This window comes from Cyprinodon tularosa, unplaced genomic scaffold, assembly GCF_016077235.1.
Source record: "Cyprinodon tularosa strain WSP-4 unplaced genomic scaffold, ASM1607723v1 ctg17, whole genome shotgun sequence".
Lineage (NCBI taxonomy): Eukaryota > Metazoa > Chordata > Actinopteri > Cyprinodontiformes > Cyprinodontidae > Cyprinodon > Cyprinodon tularosa.
Genome location: NW_024038531.1, coordinates 3,625,005 through 3,649,111, shown reverse-complemented (window position 1 = coordinate 3,649,111; position 24,107 = coordinate 3,625,005). Strand labels below are relative to the sequence as shown.

Sequence of the window (24,107 nt, the reverse complement as noted above, 5' to 3'; positions counted from 1 at the left end):
TCCAAAGTGTTTTTATTAAAATAATAGGAGCATCCCAGAAAATACTTGCACTCATATTTTGAAACACTTTTAGGTTGGAAGGTATCCTTACCATCACCCTAATTTGTAGCTTTTTTTTATTATTATTCATTTTCAACCAGATTTAACTGGGTGCTACAGCTGGGCCGCCTCAGCATGTCAACATGTTAGCAGAATATTAGGACTGAGTAAAACATAACCATAACAGAGGTAGGAATAGTTTATTTAAAACTTTTAAAAGACGCAAAATTGATAATCAGAACTTTTGAAAATTTCTTATCATTTGCAAAAGTGTTGATGAGAGTCTGTAACATCCTTGATCAGTTAGTCAGCACACGGAGCTCTGTAAAGAGGAAATGACCTTCAAATGTAAGCATAGTTTGAATGAACTTCCTGTAAACTGAAACCCGGGATTACATCTCGTCATTTCTTGCTTTCGGTTTTTTCTTTACCTACGTTATTGTTCTGTCTTTGAGCCTGATGAGCAGCTGTGACATTTTGCATGAGGCTTTATCTGTCTGAGTCCCAAAGGTCAACAAGCGCTTTGAGTCGTCTGCAGAGATCAGAGCGAGCTATTGTGCAACACGACATCAAGCGTTGGATTGAACCAACGCTGCCACCCCCCCTCTGTCACGTCAATACATGACAAACAGGACTGATTGGATTTCCAAGCCACTGGCATTGAGCCACACATTTCATGTAAACGCTTTGTCATATGATGAAGATCCAAGTGATGATGAATTAAGACCTCACTGCTGAAATAACTGTATTAACCCACTGGGGTTTGGACTCATGCTTTGGATCCTAAGTTTCTGTGTTTCCAACATGTGATAGGGGAGGAGTGTGGAGGCACGCGGTGTTTGGAGGGGACTCAGATTACTGATGTGGGATCAGGCCTGCTGGTGAACAAAGACGAGGACTCTGGCAGCGAACTGTTCCAGAGCAGTTTCCATAGTTTTTATGTACTTCTAATAAGCATGAACGCCGGTTTAGTACTAGAGCCTTTACTACTACTATCGTTACAGAAAAACATGAGGTAAATATTTGCATGATGCATATTCTAAAAATAGCAAAAATGGTTTTCTTTAAAGGTTTTATGAGAAAACTTCCTTATAGCATGCATTTTAAATTTAAGAAAATGTCTAAACACCTTACAACAGAGTAATGGATTTATTTGTTGGTCAACTAAGTGTACAAATTTTCCAAAGAGAATGCAAAGTTTCTTCAACCATCAGTTAGGCGTTGAAAACAAAATAAATACATTTTATTAATCACGTCAATATAAAATATGTACAAATTTCTGCTCTCCTACTACAAGTTAGGAAAAGCCAGAATTATGCATTATAGCCGGAAAAATCAGAGCATGACGCTGGAAATTTTAAATAATGAAACTATAAAACTCTTTAGACTATTTCAGTTTTCTGAGGGTTCAGCAGAGAAGTTGAGCTTCTCATCATTGGTGATGCTGTCCACGATGGAAGACAGACGCAGCAGGCTGGATGTCGCAGAAGACTCACTGGTCACTGAAAGCAAAGAAAAGTTGGTCACTCGAATGTTTATCTTTTGCAAGAAGCTTTAATCGAAACAGACATGAAAATTGAAAAATATACACTTGCAGCGGTTTATTATTGATGGTTAGGATGTTTGATGAGTGTGTTTCTCAGATATCTTGAGCACAGCAGTAAAAAATGTACAAAAAGCCATCAAATAAGTAAACTTTTTACAGCTCGGAGTTTATCTCAGAAAAACGTTGCAAGAATTCCAGGTTTAATGTGATTACATTTATTCAGTGGAGAAAAAAAAGGTCAGATGAGTGTCAATCTAATACTGGCTACAAGAAACACCATTTACTCTAAACCTATCTATATTTCCAAACAGTACAACAATAAAAACACTTTCTTTATCACTATCAATCATAACAAGAATGCTAAAGAGTTGGAATGGAATAGAAAAGCTGCTTTAAGTTTCTACAATATCAACTGATTTAAGGTTGTTTGCAAATATCCTCCTTTAAGTGTAACAATGATGAATGAAAATGTATTAACTTCCTTAAATGTATTCTGTCACCCGAGGCTTGTTTGACAGGAAAGTCAATCAGTTCACCCAAATTCCACTTTAACATGGATCATTAGCTTCTAGTTGTTTGCACATTGGTTGAACAATTGATTTATATGTGCTCACTAGGTTTTTCTTTATCACAATTATCAATTGGTGTACGGCACATTGCGGATCTTTTTTTTTCATTTATACAAGTTTACTAACACACTCCAGTAGGTACGGCCTTTACTCATTATAAATATTCTCTAGGACCCGCACTTCAAACACCAAACCACTACCGGCATTTTTTTGTGTGTCAAATCAAGGTTGGTATTGTGTCTTTTTTTTTTTTTTTTTTACAAACGTATCTCGTATACACGAAAAAAAAAATAAGGCCCTCAATGTATGATTGATATTGGTTGCTTTTTATTTCATCAGTGATTTCATACAGATTCCTCAGAAAGCATCATTGTATTTTCTAAAGTAATTTAAGAAAATGTACCTTTAGATGAAGGTTTTAGTGGAATGCTAACAAAACCCCCCTTTATTCAAATGTTCATCCCTTTTTTGTAAACATTCTGACATTGGAGCTTTGTCAAGATGTTACCATGTGTTTTTTTTACTCAAAGAATAAAACTATGTCATATAAAATAATGATGGTTATAACCATTTGTAACCATTTTTACCAAAATGTTCAGCCTCCAAACAGGAGATTTCTACTAGAATACCTCCAAAAGTAAGAAAAACAAGTCTGCAAGTTAAGACAAGAACATCATCCTGACGTCCATAGCCAAGATAGCTGCTGCCTGCATCATCTGTAGTTAGACTTCCTTCCTTTATGATTAATAGCAGTTTTATTTCTCATCTATGAGTCATTTAGTCTGTCATATAGAAGCCAAAGTGTTTTAGAGCTGTTTATGTCACTATTATTCTTTTAAACATATGAATAATAAAAAAAACACTAAAACTTTGCAATTTCTCTTTATATTAAACAAATTGGACTGTTACTTGTTCATTTATTATCATTCAAACTGTGTCCATCCGATGGTTCTTAGTGTTTAAAAGTAGGCCTCACTAAGCTTAAAATGATCCTTTAAAGTTGTAGGGAAGCGGCTGTTCCAAACGATGCATTTCCGAATTCTCCCGAGCGGTGCCCGACTTTACACGATTGAATGTAGTGAATGTGATTGGTTGATTATCAATGGGATTGTTGTGGCAGAAGGTTCGTAAGCAAGTTTGGTTGTGGCCGGTTTGTCGGAAGCATCTTGCTAACCAGTTAGCTGTCACGAAGATGTTGTGGAAGAGGACGCCAGGGCGGCAGAAGCTTGGTTTGGTGTAGAAGGCTTCCAGCCGTACATGTTTGAGCCCTTGCCTCGCAACGCTGCCATTTCTGTTAGCTCTACGCCTGCCGAAGACACAGACGTCCATCCCCGTAAACACTGGGATGGAACTTAATGGGAAAGGAACTAATGAATCTTATTTCTTATTTCAACCGTTCCGTATATTAGCGGCGACATATAAATGAAGATACTATGACTAAAATTAGATTGACAGATGACCATTGATATATGACTGGCTGAAATTTAGGCGTTCAGGGTGACGTATAACTAACTGGCCTGCATAAGATAACGAAAAAAAACACAGATTTTAAGTTGGGATTTAGAAATTTTCTAACTTTTGGGACAAAATCTGACAGATTAGGGTACATTTAAATACATGTTTAAGCCAGAATGATTTGACATTTAAATATGACTTCCCTACGACTTTAAAGACAAAAACTGAAGAATTTAGGTGCTGGTGCAGAAACATAATCTATATCTAGTGACTGTAAAAAAGTAATAATGTCTGTAGAATGGCTCTTGCAAATCCTAGAGAGTAAAACATAGAAAACATTGACACTATTGATTACTGGGTTTCCATAACCCTAAACAGCCGTACAACCTCTTTTTACTATCTCTTCTGATATTTTGCACCAATATCAGTAAGACAGAAAAGTTATTTTTATTCTTTTTAAACGGCACATTACCAGTTAAGGTTATGCTTTGCTCATTAACAGCTAACTGCCGGACTGACCGTCAGTTGTACCTTGTCTCTGGTTCATTGCTGCACTGGAATGATCAGCAGAGCTCCGCCAGGCCTCGGAGGACTTCTTCCATTGATACTCATCACTGGCAAGCTGCAAAACGGGGAAAAAAATCTTTCTTTATTAATGCAACTCATGCAGAAATGTGATTCCTAATGGTTGATGCCTAGCATAAATATATAACAAGACATTATACAGTAATAGTCAGAAAAGAAACATATCTAAAGCCCAAGCAAGGACTTTGATGTCATTTGAAAGTCATTTGAGCCCCCAGGCACACTCCTGGACAGATTTAGATTTTCAAGAGGACACTAGAAGGAGTTTCCTCTAAGGAGTGTGAATCAGTGAAAGCTTACATTAAGCTCTTTGGTGTTTAAGGCAGTTCCATTTTGAATTTTCTCTTGTTCATCCAGGGTCTGCAACAGGTCCTGTAGCCTTTCGATGTAGCTTATGGCACTACGTAAAATCTCCACCTTGGGTAGTCGCTGGTTAGGATTGGCCACAGTCTTCTTCTTTAGTGCGTCAAAAGCTTCGTTGATCTTTTTCAGCCTTCTCCTCTCTCGGAGCGTGGCGGCCTTGCGTCTGTCTGTTGGCGCTGACTTTCTCTTGCAGATCTTACAGGCCCACATGAGGCACTGGCCCTCGCAGTGTGACTGGAGACCCGGCGGGGCAAGCACATGTTCCTCTCCGCTACTTTCCCCCCCTGTCTCAGACGGGACATTATCCTGTCCTGGCGACAACGGGCTGTCGTTGCTGTTAGAGTACAGAGGAGATACACCTGTGATGTCCATATGTTGTAACGATCCATGATCCCCTTCCTCTAAATAACGCAAGTCACTGAAAAGATAAGTGCTGGTCTCAAAAAGGTCCATCATATTGTTGCGTCCTTCTCTCTGTTTTGACAGTGGAACTCTGGCATTTAAATAGAGCAGTGGGGACACAGTCAACAGGCTTATATATAGAATGTGAAACTCTATCCAACACTGGCTGCCACACTGCTACAAGCATATTACTTTTGAATGGGTCTTTGCTGCACACAGACTTCGTGTTGGGAATAAATATACATTGAGGCATTCAGAAGCTATTAAAGAGTCACCTCAAATTTCATGACAGGTGTTATAACTAAATGCATCTTGACCAAACAACTGCATTGTTGTATTATTTGATCTCCAAAAGGACACACAAAGTCTGTCCTACTTTTTCATTGTTTCATAGGAGCAGCTTAGTGGTTTTAGGGTTATAACCTTTTTTTGTCCTAAATCACAACTTTCTTTGTTTGAATTAGCGAAAACGGAGGGCGGGGGCAGGCTCCTGATAGTCATTTAAAGGGGGTGGGACAATAAGGGAGTTATAAACAAGAAAATATCATTTCCAGTTAACTTAAGTGAGACAGTTTCAAAGTGTGTATTTCTTGCCCTACCTTAGATTAGCAGAATAATTTCATTTTTCTGAACAATATTTTCCCTGGGAGTACCTCAAGGTTTGATCGTTATTTTGTTCCAGGGTTTATACAGGAATGAGTAACTCTAATTCAGTGCTTTTTAATGCTCTTAGAAATTATTAATGCTATCAACATTTACCCATATATATATATATATATATATATATATATATATATATATATATAAAACTCCCTCACCCATCTCTGGCAGACTTCCCCCTTCCCCCTTTTTTTCCTCCAAGCTGGGGTATATATATATATATATATATATATATATATATATATATATATATATATATATATATATAAAGATATATATATATATATATATATATATATATATATATATATATCCTTCGTTATCTTTACCAGTTCTGCGCAAACATGCCGAACCAGTTATATCTGATATAATCTATCTGACAAAATAGTTTTATAAAGGTTTTTTTTCTTGTTAAACAAAGCATTTTAAATGCCATGATAACCAAATTTAAAGAACTTTAATGCCAATTAAGGCCTTAATTTAAAAAACTATAATTTAATTTCTTTTAATGATTTCCAATGACCCATGGAAACCCTATTACTTTTATTTCATAAACTTTCCCTAGCATGTATTTTTTTTATTCAAAATGCAACGATTAGTATAATTTTTACCAAGGCCTGACTACTATTTATTCAAGCATTCAACTTGATCTACTTCCTCCCTATGAGACTCTCTGACTGACTCTAAAAAAAACCCATCTAACTTCGATCCAAAAAAGAAATCTATCTTGGTTGACCTAAAATACACTCACCTATTAACATAGCAATAGGTTCCTGTGAATTCGTTAAATTGTACTTTTAATTTCGCCGTAAATCTTAACTCACAGATGAAGTATTTTGTGCCAACCCTTAACCAGGCAAAGAAGTGTTTCTCTAAAGTTAATTTTAGAAAACACCTTTTTTACTAATTAGACCAAAGAACTCACTTAAACATTTAGAATTTATACAGAAAGTTGTCTTAACAAGCAATTTTGAATAAGTTGTGTACTACTCTGCTCTGTGCAAACACTACTTTACAATTCATGTAAAAGTATAATTGTGTACACACAACGTAGCTGAAAGCTTAGCTAAAACATATGAATCATTCATCAAAACACTTTTGTTTCTGTTCTGTTTTATTAAAATGCAACTATTTAGTCATTCCCTACACAAAACACAGAGTATAAAGAAGCTCAAGCCTTGGGGTTTTGGCCCCACAACTAGACTACAAAGTTAAAACACTGAATAAGAAAACAGAAAAAGGAAAAATGTGAAGTTGGATCCGTAGGTTAGAGTCACATATTAGCTGTTATTTATCTTCATTATGCTTAGTGTTTATTCTCACTTTCATGTTTATTTTAATATTCTAAAGCATAAAGACTATGTCTTTGAAAAGTGGTGAAATGGCTAAATAATTTAAAGGAAACTGCCTACCTATCCGTGACTTTCAACATCTTTGTTAAGGTTATATTTGGATATCAAAGGTCTGTCAGACACAGGGAGAAGTTTAAAGGATGACCTCTGATGTCAAAGACTTTAAGATATAAATGGAACCAGCCCACATGGATTGGATGAGATCTGTTGTCTGTTTAGGATTGCTGGCTTTCTCTGACTTGTTGCTCTGTTAAAACACCTGGTATTTTTCTAGGGTTGCACAGCTTTCAGTAAAAGGTGCATTTCGATGCAGCGAACATACATTTATTTACCTTTTGTATGAATATTTCAAAGAAATGACACCAGTTAATATAATTCCTAAAAAGGTCTCATTTTACTTCAATAAAACAAAATTTAACTGCTTATTATTGATAGTCATTATTCTTACTACTTTGCACGTCTTTGTAAAGTTTGAAACCCGAGATATTTAAGAACAACATTAGAATCACTCAAATACTGACAAAAATGTTGATATTATATATTTTCTGCTTTTTTTTTTCTTTTTTTTGACTTTCTTACCAATCAGAATTGTACTTCCAACCAATATAACCTTGTAAAAATAGATTAGAATCTGCAGCGTCAAAACAGCTTTGAGAAATGTGTGCATAGGACATTATAAATAGAATCTTGCCTCATTCATTTTAGATCACAGAAAAACATAAAAGCCTCTGAGAAGTGATATATTGCCTGTGGCATATTTGTTGCAACCTTAAAGGGCTACAATTGGAAACTTCACAGGCAGGAATGTGAGGGATCTCTCTTTCTGTACAGCTGCATGACCTTGTGTATTGAAATAAAACAAGATCGGAAAGCAGCTTTAGAAAAGAAGAGGCTGTTAATGTGAGGTCAGAGCCTCGATCGCCAGCTGGTTTTCGCCATTAATTAGGGAGTTTTTGAAGGAATCCAACAAAAATGAAGACACTGAATAAAATAAAATCACATTAAAATTTTGTTTTATATATATATATATATATATATATATATATATATATATATATATATATATATATATATATATATATATATATATATATATATATATATATATATATATATATATATATATAAAACCTATATATATAACTTATATATATATCTTATTGGTTTGTCTGCAAGAGCTGACAAATTACCAATAAAACAAACATTTCCATTTTATCAGTGTTGTATTTAAACAGCATAAAGCAGGAGTTCTTCAAGGTTTTATATTAGGATCCCTCCTCTTTCCTCAATGGATTTGACAAATAATCTTTGTCCAGGCACTTTTTTGGCACTTGATGGCATGTTAATAATGTCAACCTTTTTAAATCAGCAGTCTATCAAACATTTGATGGAAGGCAAGATTCTTGCCCTAAAGTAACTTCTGATGGAAATTTGTTGCTGAACAAAAACTACATTTAAGACATTTGGAATGTTTCCCTGTATTATGATCAATCAACACATCAATTTAGAAAAGTAATAAAACATGGGGAAAACCACTGATAAAAAATTAACAACTGAACTTATCAATTATTAGTCAATAAAATCAGCTCAGCAGTAGAAAAACACTGACAAACAGAAAGAACCAAAGATCGACAGAGCTAATTTAGTTCTACAGATTATTACTGAATTGAGCAACTTCTATAACCAGGAAGTAATTGTTTGAAATATAAGTACCGGTACCTAGAATGGTATCTATTAATTCCAAGATGAATTAATAGATATTGAAGTTGAAACAAAAAGCATACAACACCAAAACCACAACAGACTTAAAAAGATTGCCTTGTTGTGTCAGGCATTAGTTGTTTACCTTACACAGCACCAGTTTAGATGTCTTTGTATGTAATTACCATCTTCCTCTCTACCAGCCTTAAAAAATAGCCCTTGTTCTGCTCCAACAAAGTTTCTGTTTAATTGCATTTTCTGATCCCACTAGGGAAGTCTTCAGAAGAAAAGCTAAATCTCATTGCTGCTCATCATCACAAAGACCTAACAACCAACAAAAAAATATTATTTTTCTATGACATGTTTTCAGTTGTCAGACAAGCGAACAATATGCACTTATAGCCATATAATGACAGAAAATGTTTCCGCATTCATCTTAATCATGGAGCCATTCTCTTAAAAAAAACATACCACTTATTATCAAAATTCAAGTTATTAATCATGAATAATTCAAAGATCTCTTGTTTTACATTGCAAAATAAGAATGATTTTAACTCATTTTGACCAACATTTATACAAAAGTTGTCAGAGAATATCCCTCTAACTCATTTTATGAGGGACTCTGGGCCGCCAGCTGTGGGAACTGGTTGTTTTGACTAGACCGACGGTTCCACAAGGACATTTTAAAGCAACCTGAGAGAAGCACTTAATGTTGGCTGAAGCACGCACCTGATGAGGGCAGGCCTAAAAATACCGCATTTAAAAACAAGGTAATTATAATATCTTAGTTCCTCTGCCTTTGTGCTCAAGTAGGTTTTTATAAAGAAATTCAAACTTAATGAGACACAATGGATTCTAAAAAGCCACTAAATAACCCAATAAATATAAACTGTCTTACTTTTGTACAGTCAGTTATATTAAACACACACAAAAACATTTTGCAGACTATAGAGCGCACCTCACTATAAGCCACGCCCACTAAATCTTTTGAAAGAAAAAAAAAGGAAACTTGCATATATAAGTCGCACTGGGCTATAAGCTGTTTATATCACCCGAACTGTCTGCCACCATACCTGTAGGGGGAGCTCTACATATCACCCCTAGAGTAGGGACGAATAAGAAGAATGCTAGCTCCCGTTAGCTTGTTGGTTTGCAGCAGTAAGAGCTTCTACTGAAAGATGGGGCTTTGACAGCTCTTTATTTCAGCTCCGCAGGAGTTGTGCCCAGTTTCTTCATTGATTCAGCAGGTTTAAAGAGGCAAATAAATGCCAAAATGTGTGAATTTGGGACATTTGTTCTCCGTCATGCCTGCTGCTAGCATGTTCTTGTGCTAAATGATAGTTGGCCCCTCATTTTTTCATTCTCAAGTATGACCTTTGACCCCCTCTGGCGGTTAGGAAAAATCCACAGTAAAGCTGCACCTTTTCATAATTTGCATGATTCAATGTGTGGGGGAAAAAAGTGGCAGCTTACAGTCCAGAAAATCAGTATATATATATATATATATATATATATATATATATATATATATATATATATATATATATATATATATATATATATATATTTTTTTTTTTTTTTTTTTTTTTTTTTTTTTTTTTCTCCCACAAGTATCAAACATTCTGGTTTGTTCCCTACATCAAAAATGGTCATCTGAAGGACTTTATTGTGGACATGAATTATTCATAGGTGCATGCATTTTTATTATTCATTCCATGTTATGTGCTTGAACTGCAGCAGAGGTGACATGTGCAACATGAGATAGCTCTCAGGAGAGGGCATTTAATGTCTGTGTGTGTTTTGTCAAAATGAGTTACTGTCTCCCATTGTGTTGTAAACAACAGCTGCTAACAAAGCATCTTTCTCATTTTCCCATAAAGAAATGACACTCAAGCACATTTAAAATGATAGATGATGATGAATAAAGAGCATTGATAAATGAAGGGGTTTTCAAATTGAATATGGCTCCAACTTAGGTCCCTTGACAGACTTAAATGTGCCTTTATCATACGGTGGAAAACCTAACACATCTTGGAGATTATAGGAGGTTGTCCCTGCTGTGCAACAATTGTGTATTCTCTCCCCGGGGCTATCCTGTGCATCCTGAGCCTGATCATAAATTCCTCCTCAGTGCCAAGGGGTTGACGCTTCAGCTGTCATGAAGAATCATGGCGTTATCTGGGGAAGAAACTCAAACTGGAGGATCCGGCTTCTTTGGGAAGAAGGAGTCAGAGAGGACTGCAGAAAGTGTAAATCAGTCTGAAGTCCAATAGCCACAAATCTGACACCTCTGCAATATGGATAACAGGCGCAATCTAACACAATGGAGTTGCGTTATTTTTATATATATATATATACTTATTTCAGTACATGAAAATAAATATCCTAAGACATTGTATAGAAAGACGAATTTTTCCAGAATTTTTGCAAAAATTAAACAAAGTTTTGGAAAGCAGGTCCAGTCCAAGGATAAAGACATTTGCTTAGACCTAGATCCCTGTTTCTCGAATTAACAGGTGCACAGGAAGACAACTTTTCAGCGGGGGCTTTACCTAAACAATCTGCAAAATCCATTGTGGCAACACGAGCTTCCCATTCCTGCAGATCCACCCGGCTCAGGAACTTTAGCCAGGGCAGCTATTAATCTTCTGTATTAAAGCAACATCAGCAGCAGCTTAAACATTAAAAACTACTGAACAAGACGAACATTGAGGATCTACCTCGATAGTTTCCCAGTGACTGTATTCCCAGTTTCATGTTTCATACATTTCCAGCAAGATTGAATAACACCTTATACCTTATAAATAATTTATTCTCTTTAATCTTTGGTTTGGTTTTAATCTCAATGCGTTTTAATTATTGTTTTCCTAACACCAGAAGTCCTCACCTTTTAGACTCTTTCAGATCCTAGTTTAACAAATGATCCCATCTATGTTTCTTTGAAATATTTGTGTTCAGCCCCCAACCACCCTAAACTCTACATGCTTACATTAATGCTTTAGACCAGGCATCCCCAAGCTCGGTCCTTAAGGCCCGCTGTCCTGCAGCATTTAGAGGTTTCCTTGCTCCAGCACAGCTGATTTTAATTGAAAGCTGATTAACAGGCTTTTGGTCTACTGCAATCATTATAAATCAGCTGTGCTAAAGTAGGGAAACCTCTAAAACCTGCAAGACAGCGGGCCTCGAGGACCAAGGTTGGGGATGCCTGCTTTAGACAACATCCTGTCCTTGCATCAGTAGCTACAGGTTGATTGGAGTGTCTCCATGTGCATTGGCCATTCTTACACATTAGTAGGCTTTGACAAAATCAGGACATATTAGCTGTTGTACATTTTAGGGTTGTTAGATTGGAAGAAGAACCTTTATCCCTAGTCGTGTCTCCTTCCAAAAGAATTGCAAATTTTAAGCAAAGTTTTAAAAGTGTATCGCCATTGGGCAAAAAGCTTTTATGTCAACATGTCAGCTAGTAATGGCGACGATATTTCCAGTATGTCTTTTTCACAAAAACCAAGAACCACCGCAGGTAAGCGTAGGAACTTTTTTGCAAATTTGAGTTTATTTTCTAATTTGGGCATTTCCGTCAAGCTTTTCTTGTGTAGTAATGCTTCAAAAAGCACATTTGAAAAAGCTAATGTCTCTAATTAAAAAAAAAAGCAGCCTCCCAGCATGACCCCACTAACACCATGTTTCAGCTTTGGAACGGAGTGCTCGTAATGATGTGCAGCATTAGTTTTCCCAGAGTTTTGCAAACAGGAGAAAAGTTGAACTTTTAGTCACACCAGGACAAGACAGTAGCTTTCCCATGCTTGCTTTGGCCCCTGCCTTGCTTGCAGACTGCTCTAAACAGGACGTCTAAAGGTCCATGGGCCTCTTGGGTAACCTGTTTGTCTCAGTGAGTAATAATTTTCTTGGTGGGTGTGTTGTTCCAACAGATCCTTTTAATTTCAGATGACAGATGAGATGTTAAGAACATAGGATCATGTTCTATAACCAAACCTTGATTTAAACCACTCCTCATATTCTTTCTTGATTGTTTCTTAGTTTCATAAATAATTTTTCTATAATATTCCATAGTCATTTATGCATGTAAACTCTGTTTAGTTTTCATTTGACATCTACGGTAATTATTTCCACTTGATTCCATTTAGGGCTCTTAAAGTAAAAATTGCATGTGCTTCAAACAAGGTAGATTTAAAGGAGTCTAAATCCTCTTCAAGACATTTTGTGTAACATCTTGAGGCTGTTTATGTTCAATATATGCAAAAAATGAAATGGGGGAAAAAAATTTAGGTAGGTTAAGGTAATCTGACTTCATGACATTTGTTTTCCTTGAAAAATTACCTTGTTCAGGGTCAAAGGGGGTTGTTGGCGCCTTTCCCAGCTGTCATGGTGCTACAGCTGTCATCAGACTATTGAACAGGTCGAAGGTCCATCGCAGACCTTGTATGACACTGACGGAGAAATTCAAGATTGAAAGAGAACCATAAGTTAACAATTTCCTTTCATGATAAAATGCATCGTGTAAATCAGGTGCTTTTATTTTGACAGTGCACTGGGTGCAGCATTTGGTTGCAGCTTCAGATTCAATTGAAGTACCGTGTATTTCTACTGAATCAACTTACTTTTAACTGTGGTTGGTTTTAATTGTTAAGAATGTATTGCAATGCAATGCAGTGTACAGCAGTAGCCTTTTTTTTTTACAGCAACAAAATCCTGCTTTACAATCACATCTTTGGGCCTTACCAACACACTGGGATTGCATTTGTTCCCTTCGCATGCATGGTTAGCATGCTCTGAGTGGATTACTGGCCAAACAAAATGCCTACTGGGGGTAATAAATGTTACTACTGTAGTCACGCTGAAAAAAACAAAGGGGAAGATCCAGCTAAAACTGCACAAAGGTGTTGGACAGTTGTCTTTCATGACCAAAGGTTTCCTGTAGATTTTAGACATTACTGTTATTTTTTTTTACCACATGACAACATTAGCTAATTTAGTCATTAGACAGATCCAAAACATAATCCTGGATCAAAGCTTTCAGATTCTTTGCTTTGCATTTTAGCCCTGGCAGAGATCGGTTCCCTCTTGCATAGGAGGAGGCTTTGCAGTAAAGTTAGAGACACGGTGAGATCAGAAGCAGTCCTTATATAGATAAACTTTTATTGCTTGACATTATAAACTGGATTTGACAGCAGTGTATGGACAGTAGCATCTAATGTGTGTACCTGAATAAGTCTTCCTGACTGTATTGATTCAATTAAATACTTCTGTTTTTATTGCAAAGTTGCTTCACAATAAAACAGCGACCAAGAGTTTGCATTTGTTAATTGGTTCTGCATTACCAAATTGAATTGAAACAGTGGCTGACAGATAATTATTCATATAGGAGATTTACAGCAGGAATCCTCCTGAAACATTTTCTGCAGGAGTTCGTTAAAACATGACTTATTTTTGCACACTGAGCAAATCGTCGTGGCATTTGTCAGCTAGATGCCAGAGTTCTTTTATCACCTCTCTTTAGCACTTCTCAACTGTTCAGTCTTCAACCATGCAAACCTCGAAGCCTATCATGTTCTCCAACATCTCACGTCCTGTATGCACATGTCACGTCCATGTGATTTTTCTCCCTCAGAGGGGTGTTAGAAGCAGGATCCAGTTAGGCCTGCTGCTGACATGGGGGGTCACAAAAATAACTGATAATTAACATGAACTGTAGAGACCACCTTAAGCAGACCTTTCTTCTCCTCCTACACCCCCACTCCCACCTCAGTTTGTACCCTTTCAAACACCTCCTACACCCACCCCCCTCCCCCCTCCGCGTCCTTAACAGCGTGTCCTGTCTGAGACAGGCTCATTGGGCTGTTGGAGAGGAAATGCTGAGCTCCGTGACGGACACACAGCATATAACCCAGCTCCACACCTGGGATATGAATTAGACAATCAGGGGTTAAGTACTCTGGTCATGGGCCTGATGACAATACTTCACCTGAGATCACACCCTTCTGACCTGCAGGGTCATTGGACCTCGGACTCAGGCTGTGAGGAGAGGCCTGCAGAAAGTGGATCATATCTCAATACAGTTATGAATCATAAAAAAGTGCTTCTCAAAAGAAATGTAGAAATTGGTAGTTTTCTTTTTTCTTTTACTTTGTTTCTTTTACATTAGGAAAGAAAATCTGCAAGACGTTAACAATAAAACTCTTCAAATGTAAATTTCCTTTTTCAAGCTATTTTTAAGTTAATGAACACAGCCTCTAAATAAGACAGAGAAATGTCTCTGTTTTTAAAACCTTTATTTTATTACTGTAGAGCTTTTCCATGTTCAGAGTCTCCTTGTATAGGGATTGATTTGATAATAATAACCAGATGTTCCATTTTTTTATGGCCGTGTGAAGCAATTGGTTTGTGACACATCCGATGGCTTCTTTGTTTCGTGCGAGAAGGCTAAAAACCATGTGTTGAAATTTAAAGTGGGGTTGCAGGTGTTGTTTTCAGGATCACTTTCCCGACTTAGAGACTGCTACTTTTATAGCCTAACTACATCTCAGTGGGATGGCAGGAAAATAAACTAAATCCAACAAAAGAAACGTTATTGGTTATTTACTATAAAAGACTGTCTTTTTAACCATTGAATTTGGAATCAGCCTCATGTTTGCTACCAAGTGTCTTAAACTGAAGGTACGTTCTCCTAAAAAGCATCTTTTTGCGTGAACCTTTTTAAATGTATTTACTTTAGAACCACACATTTTTATGTAATTAGATTGGATTTTATATATTATATATATTCAGCTATGATGTATTATTGAACATGAAAACTGATACATGGTTTAATAATATTTCTAATAAATAACAGTTTGAATTCTTTAGAATGCTTTTATAATTGATGTCCTTTACTCAATTCAAGTTCAACCAACTCCCTCCAAAAATCATCACTTTAGTAAATGTATTTAACCAGCTTCTCTTTTTATTTAATTTAATTGAATTTGGTCCTGTATATGGCGCTATTTCACAACACATGTCATCTTAAGTTACCTTACAAAGACAATTCAATAAAACTATCCAGATTGGTAAAACATTTTCTATCTAAGGAAACCCAGCTGATTGCATCCAGTCACTGACTTTCCAAGATTTGCTCCTCCTGGATGATGAAAGGAGGCATTTGCTTGCTTTGTGTTGCTGACTCTATATCAATACCTCACAAAAAGCATGCCTGCAGTGACTGTGGTCAGGAAAATCTCTTTTTTAACAGGAAGGTTCAGTGAAGGTGTACTTCTGCTGAGCTCAACTGGGGGTGGGGGGTGGGGGGGTTCAGACAGAAGCAGACATACACAGAACACAGAAGCACTGATCCATAAATACTATCTATGTTAGGAAAGCTAGTGGTAAACTAGCTCTATAGGTGGCTCTGTCGAACAAAGTAAGCGTTCAGCAAATTAGCTATAAGTTGGTTTTCATGTCAACATACCTACATCATCTGGAAACATACCTAAGATTCACCCATAGACCAATGAGTTGATTATCAAGAGGTTGGATGCCAGATCCACTGCTCAGGCGGCGGTCACCTTCCACGTGTTTCACTGTCAAGTGCTAAGAATTAAGAAAGGAGTTGAAGAGACCGGAGATGTTTTCGAGAAGCCCAGGTCTGGCAGACCCCTGAAAGACATCAGCTTGGGAGGATCGCTCGAAAATCCAAGGCCAGCCCCTTTCCCAACAGGTTCTGTCACCTCTAGTCCCAATGTCAACTAGAACAGCTTGTAGAGTTCTGACTCAAAATGGCCTCCATGGTCAAATTAGTTCCCACGATCCAGCACTAAACAAAAGGTAATTAAAAAAGAAAAAGAGTGGCTTTTGCCAAGGCCCACAGCCTACTAAAAGAAAGGATGCTGGAAAAGTGGCAGAAAGTGGATCTCTGAGACAAATGTTCGGTTGACTTACGTCACAGCTGCCGCAAATATTGCAAGAGACCTAGTGGAGCCCCAATGCGTCCAAGATTAAACCAGAAAACAGTTAAGTTTGATGGTAGAAAAAGATTGGTCTGGGGTTACATCCAACTTAAGGTGTATGAGAGATTTGAATGGTGGAAGGCAATATAATTAGCATAAAGTATCAAGAAGTATTAGCTACTTCTTACATTCCCAACCATGAGGTCAAATTTTTGAGCAGGTTGGTTTTCTATCTCCTACTTCCATCGCTACATCAAACTTCCCCAAGGCAAAGAATATCAAGGTGATTGAGGACTAAACAGCCCAGTCAGCAGACATCAACATCATTGAGCATGTCTGGAATAGAATGAAAGACGATGCATGGAAAACCAAACCAAATAATCTTGATGAACTCTGGAAGGCATGTAAGATTGTTTCCTTTGCTTTCCAGAAGACTACAAATCAATATCAACCTGCATGGATGCAGTCCTTCAAGCTCATGGAAGTCACACAAGATATTAAATATGGATCTCACCACACCCCTATTTAATTCGCTAAATTTTTTTGGCATCAGAAGTAAATGTTTGTTCAATTATCACATTACTCTCTGTAGGTTCTAAGATCAGATTTTTCTGTGTTCATTAAAAGATCAATCTTTCTTCAGTGAAGCAAAATTATTTCAGTAAACTGAACATAATTTGGAAGGGTTGTAGCTTTCAAATTAGCCAATTCTAAAACCAATGCACTAATTACAAGTCAAGTTACTAGCTGTTGTTTCTAGAAAATGGATGACAATACTATTGACCATCCATCCATCCATCCATCCATCCATCCATCCATCCATCACGCGTAATCCCAAGTGGGGTCACAAGGGGTGCTGGTGCCTATCTACAGCTGTCAATTGGCGAGAGGCGGGGTACACCCTGGACAGGTCGCCAGTCCATCGCAGGGCAACAAGACTATTGTCTGGGATTCAAATTTACATCCCTTGGGTCAAACACGGTGGTGGCAGCATGGTGCTGCATGCAAGCGTTTCCTCAACAGCTGAGGGATAAGTTGATGTGAGGAGGGATGAAGCCAAGTACAATCCAAGAAACACATAACAACTTACATAAAACCTGAGATTGAGTTGAGAGGTCCAGTGAACATACAGCCAGAGCAACAATGCAGTGGTCTAGTTAAAAGAATAGTGTACGGTATGTGTGTGTTTAAACAAATCAGTCAAATTTCAAACCTAGATCCAATGGATCCTTATACCAAGACTAGAAAATGAATGCCATCAAATAATCTCCATCCAGTCTACTTGAACTATTTCGCAAATTCAAATGGATCAAACATTATTCAGCACATGGTGATAGAGAAATACCTCCAGTAATTAGGTTGGGATAATGCATAAAAATATGAATATACAAGGCACTGACTTGGGGGAATTAAACGTGTTTTTAGATTTTCATTTACATAAAAAGTTGACAATTTACCTTTAATTTCAGACAAAAACATTATGCTGGTCTGTAAATTTTTCACATAAAATCTGATTAAAAGTAAAACTGTTCATTTTGCGATTGCAATGTCTCAAAATGTGGTAACAAGTTGATGGTATCTTTGCTATGTCTAGTAAAGAGACATATTTACACCCTGATGGCTTTTACTAGTAAACTAAATGCACTATATCCTTTAGTTTTCCTTAAAGATGTAAAATAACTTGCTCAATGATGAAATATCAACAATGATCCCAAGTGTATACTCATAAATCATTCTGCCACAGAGCCCAAACTACTTATCCTCTACATAGTCTCCTTTTAACAGCAGCAGCCTAGAATTATGTGGATGGAAATAGGAGATTTGATGATATCATAAACTGGATAAGCTATTTCCACAGCAGAGAATGTTATCAGCTATGTTTTAAAAGCTTTAAAGCCTTCGGGACTCCTGGTGGATTTCTGAGCAGTGGCTAAAAATGTGCATGTCGTTATCAGTTTTAGACCACTTCGGTAAAGATGGAGAAACACAATAAGAATACATCTTTTTTAATGCTTGTTTAAGTCCAGTTCAACCTGCCCTATTTCTGTGTAAAATGTGTTAAATTTGTGAGTTGTTCTGCATGGAGGAGAGTTAGAGAAGTCCTAAGTCTTGAGCAAACAATGACTTCTCATCTTATAGCAGCAGGAACTCAGAGACAGTTGCAGACAGACAGGTCTTACTGCCTGCGTGATACCATCTTCTAATCTTTTTTGACTTGGCTCGCTTCAACTCACAGCCCAGACTCTATGGTGGTCAAACAAATCAGAGAAACTGTCTCCTGAGCTAAGCTAACAGACGGGTCCTCTCACTCGTGCCCTGAGCTGTGTGGTTTAGATCGGGGGCTTGGGTTTCAAAGGCTAAAGAGGAGGGGGTGGGGGACTGATGGCATCTGCCTTCTCTCTGTCGGATGGAGCAAGGATTCTGTTCAATGGCACAGCGGCTGAAGTGCATCAATTAGCGAGGGAAAGAGCTTGCTAACTTCCCCAATCGCTGGCAAACTCTGCGTGACCTCAGAGCATTACATTATGAGGCATGATGATTGTGTTGCACACTGGTCAGGCAATGTCAATAGCCCTCTTGCAAATGGCCTGGTAGTGATAGAGTGGCTTAAAGGGTTGTTCCTGCAAATGGACATAAAGTATAATAATAACCGTATTTGGTTTTCTGAAACGACCCTACAGGGTTCGGCAGATTTTTCCAGCTGTTCCCGTCCCCGTCATGCCATTGCATCAATCGTAATAAACACTGAGAGTGACCCTTTGCAGCTTATCACCTGACATCCAATGGTAATTTAGTTTGGAGTGATCTGAAGGCCACTCCTGATTGATTCTGTCCTCATTCAGGAGAGTGATGGATTAGCCTCTTGCCACTCGGTCAATGTGCGTTTGGTGTAATACTCCTGCGGCCGCCAGACGAAGCCACTGATGGGGACTTAGAGGGGGCACTGGCCTTGACCCGGCAGCAGACGATAGGAGATTTTTTGTCTAGCCCGGTGAGGTGAGACGTTGACCCTAGTGCCCTTTTTGTGTCTGGGCCTATCTATTTTATATTCATGTATTTTTTTCAAAAGGTAAGCATCATGAGATCCATTTGTCATAAGTTTCTTGCCCCAAAAACTAGAAGCTTAATCCAAATCAAAAGAGAAGCTTCCCTTTGATGTTGGAGCCTGTAAATGATATGATGAAGCATCATTATCAAGATCATCACACCGCCTTTGGGAGTCAAGGATGTCGCCAGTGATAATACAAAATTAATCCAGTCATCAGCAAGTGTGACTGCAGCCATGGCAACCCCTTTGACAATGATCCACCAATATTATTTTTTCCTGAAGAGTCTGAGTCCAGAACAAAGCGGGTTTTGTTACATTGAAAATTAGACTGTAAAAACAAGATGAGACCCTTTTTCAGGGGGATAAAGTGCCCGACTCCAAGAGAAACTAATAGGATATTGATAAATGTTGGTGTTGATGAGTGGGAAGAGTGTTACTGCTGAGCTGTAGAATTGGTTATATGGGGGTATAACATTAAAACAACAGATGAGGCCACAGAAAGCTTTTGCAGAGTGGAGGTTATAATATGATAGCCATGAAACCTCAGAGTGTCAAGCATCACTATAAAGCCTTTTATAAAACAAACTTCTTCTGTATACCTTTGTTTATTAAATAGGGATTTTTTATGAACATGTTCCTGCGTCGAGTGACACATGGGGTGTGAGGTATTTATTAGGAAGACAATAGCATCATACTATGGTTACCTAATGTAGATAACTTGCTGCCTCTGGAGCTGGCTAAGAGTACAATTAAAGATTTGACCAATTGGGATCAAGCCAGCCTGTTGGCTCCATGACTTTTGCTCAGTTTGGTCACTGGATACTGGTTATGATGATTTTCCACAATCAATGATACATGACGACGGTCATGATGTCAAGTTTTTAGATCACTTGCAATTTACTTACCTATGTCTTCTGTAGTGCATCACATTAGTCTGTAGCAGTTGATCGTTTTATCTAATTACTAGTATTACTGCTGTTTATTTCTAATTTCTACCATGGTGCTCTTCCTCTGCAAAAAGCTGCAGTATTTATTCTTACCATGCTGACATTTCTATGCTACCTGCATTTGTTTATTCCAATTTATCTTTCCCAAATGTATTCATGTCATCTGAATGTTTGCTTTTCTATGTGTCGCCTGTTATCACCAAAGCAAATTTAATACTCAAAGCTTTTTCTCAGTCCAATTTTAAATTTTGACTTGCAAATCAAACTACCAAACTAAATTAGAAATTAAAGCTCTAGAGATGGCCACTTCCTTAGCCATGTTAGTATGTAATGTGTATGTTAATTCACTTGTAAGACTCTTTGGGGGTAATAAATGAGCTGGACATGGGAAAATGATCTATCAGTTACATACAAAGCCAACAGTAACAGATGTAGGGTCTAGCAGAGCAAGAGAACAAATTGTCGTCTAGATGAGCAGGTTTTTGATCATAAGAGAGAATTATGAGAATTAATTTAAAACTAAATTCAATATAAACTGCAGAATTTTTCAAATGTGCAAAGCTGGTGCGCTGGTACTTAATCTATATTATTTTTGATGCATTGCTGTATTTATAAAATAATGATAAAAAAGATCGTTAATAATACCAATTATAATTTTGCAGTCCAAAATTACTAATTTAAGGCTACTTATATTCGAATATTTTTTTATTATTCTTACAAGATCTTAGCTTTTTTTTCTTATAGTTTAATCAAAATAAAAGTTTTACACAAAAATGTTATGAATATCGATTTCTAATTCAGACATGCTGCTGATCCAACATCATATTTGTAGAGAAAAAAAGCCAGAAAGGGGTTCTGCTTAGTTGGCAGCTGCTTATTATGTTGTGTTAAAATGAGACAATTTACAATCTACTAGTAAATTCCCCACCGTCTAGATCTTAACTTTATAGAACAAAAATTCTTAAGAGAGAACATAATAAGACTTTAACACATTAATGTTTTACAATGAATTTGTTTTTGTCTTTTATTTGATCAAAATTGACATTTTTTATGAAATATAGCATGTGTGAAGAAAAAACAATCTCTATAACCTCTTTGACCTGGTTATTTACGATTCTCTGACTATGCCTGAAAGCAATAAATGAAATGGGATTTAAAATTGATCCCCATGATGTGTTTAAGCGGGGTGCATCCACATGTGTGTGGTCCTGTAAGAAAATCCGCAGATTCTCACTTTTGACACTTGAATGAATTATTCTCAACAGGTTTTGCCTCCACACCTAAAACCTTTTTGACTTTTTGGACTAACGTTACTATCAAAACAAAGAAGAAATTCATTGAATATTGATGGTTATGCATGCAAAAAAAAGCAAGTCAAACACATGTGTTATTATGTCAAAACACAAGAGAATCGTCCAGGTTATTGGGTGCAGTGAGCTGATGTATTTGTTCCAGGATGTGTATCTCTGTGGCTGCATGCAGGTTTATATACTGCAACAAAAAGGTACACAAGTATCACACATATTTTCACACACAGACATCCATAAGCAGTCAAAATTTGAAAAGCGTGCCCAATGTCATGCATTTCACTGGGCATGAAGATCATCTCCACCTGTTTTATTCTATAAAACATCTTGTATTACTGTTGTGGAAGTTATTGGAGATTGAGTTTCATTGTGTGTTAAAAAGCGATGCAGGTGCATGCAGGAAATGGTCAGACTATTGATAGAAGGGTGGCAATATAAACTTTAGACAAATTACATGGTCGGATAGAAGGAAGTATTCAAGTGTAGATGTTCTACAGTATATGGAGTATAACAAACGAATGGATGCGAATAGAGAAGTTGGGAAAAGCAGATCTGAGACAAGGAGGGGTGTTTTTCTGCTGTTTTTTTTTTTCTTTTTGTTCAGAGAAAACCCAGGCTGGGATTTCAGTGGATCGTTGCTCCTAATGACTTAATCCAAGTTCAGTCTCAGTGGTGTGAGCTTTTTGTACGTGCATATGAGACTGTGTAATCCTCACATCGAGATGGGAGCCCAGAGCTGACCTCACTGTTTGGTTTCACAGGGTCTTCAGGGGCCCAGGGAGGTTCTGGGGCCGCTTCTTGCAGCAGAGAGGTCTGAAACACTGACATGCAGGCTGGGGTCCACGGGGACCGCCAGTCCCCAGATCTTGTTACCGCCGATTTAGTCACGCTCTGTGAGATTTATGTGGGGAACAGTAGTGAGGGTTTGGGTTGCTCAATATCACCAAAGTGTCGTGATGCTAACCCTCGGCGGAATTGAACTTTCAATGCAAAAGGTGTTTGTTTGTCAAAGTTGGAAATTTATAAAATACAGCAGCTTAAACTGAGTTTACTTTCTTTATGCATCACTATGCTTGAACCCATTTCCCCCTAAGATTGTTTCACTGATGCAAGAAATGAAGAGTTTAATTGCATCGTCTGCTCCTAAATTAACTTTCTTTCTCATTGCTTCTAACTGTCTCCATGGAATCAGTTATATTTCCCCACAGTTCCTTAAAAGTTAAGAGAACTAAAAGAAATAATGAGGACTTTTCTTCAAAGAGTGCACAGAATTGGAATATTCATGTTTTCAGAATAGTAATTTAGTAGTGCCAGTTTAACCAGAGAGCTGCTAACCTGCTCCCTCATTGGTCATTTTGTTATCTATGTGTTGCAGTCCAACCAATTGAAGAGTGTAACTGCTTTCCAGTGTTCTCTGGGACCAGAAGGGTCACGGGAAAGTTAATGGAGCAGGTAAAGCAAAAATAAAATGTAATTTCATAAAGCATTTGAAAATGCAAGTTGAAAAAGAAAATGAAAATGGAATAAAGGATAACCTTTTTAAATGTGTGATTAGGAAACGTATTCATAATCAGATTAATGAATTTTAGTCTGTAAATTTCCATTTAGAAATAGGATTTGAAAAGACATTTTCAAATTTCTGATTTTAATAATGGGCTAATAAATACAATTTACAATTCCTCTTTGATAATTAAAAAAGTGCAATTAGAATGCTTTTCAAAGGTTTCTAATTGCACAATTTAAATATTAAATTAGAAATTGCTGTCTTCCTTTTACACTGACTTTCCTGGTCCTCCATAAAGGACAAGATTGTTGAAATCAAATCATGCAAAAGTCTGACTGGTATTAGCCAAACCACATGTTGACCAGCCACCAAGCTTCTGGGATAAAAATGGAAATGTTTGCCAAGATGAAAAAAAGCATATCAAGAAAAAAACACAGTCCCTACAGAGAAACACGGAGGAGGCAGTGTTATGTCTGGGCTGCTTTGCTTCATCTAAAACAGGGTGATTTAATTCTCTGCAGGATTCATGGAAATCTCACGACTATCAAGGTGTTCTAAAGAGAAATGTGCTGCTCAGCATCAGAGAATTTGGTCTCAGTCGCAGGTCAACAGGATAACGATCCAAAACCCACCACTAAACATCTGACCTGAAACCTATTGAGCATCTTTGGAAGGAACTGAAACA

At 37.3% G+C, this 24,107-nt stretch overlaps 1 protein-coding gene across 2 annotated transcripts; it reads right to left on the bottom strand.

Moving 5' to 3' along the window:
* Positions 1-1,169: 1,169 nt before the first annotated feature.
* myf6 (myogenic factor 6) lies at positions 1,170-5,075 on the bottom strand. 2 transcript variants are annotated; one of them, XM_038281275.1, is made up of 3 exons: positions 4,495-5,075; positions 4,129-4,231; positions 1,170-1,541 (listed from the first exon to the last, which is right to left on the bottom strand). In XM_038281275.1, exons 1-3 carry the CDS (start codon positions 5,011-5,013, stop codon positions 1,432-1,434), a joined length of 732 nt encoding a protein of 243 aa, XP_038137203.1. In that variant the 5' UTR covers positions 5,014-5,075; the 3' UTR covers positions 1,170-1,431. The 2 variants fall into 2 exon arrangements, with proteins under 2 accessions (XP_038137203.1, XP_038137204.1); XM_038281276.1 differs by having other exon boundaries at positions 4,141-4,231.
* Between the last annotated feature and the right edge of the window lie 19,032 nt (positions 5,076-24,107).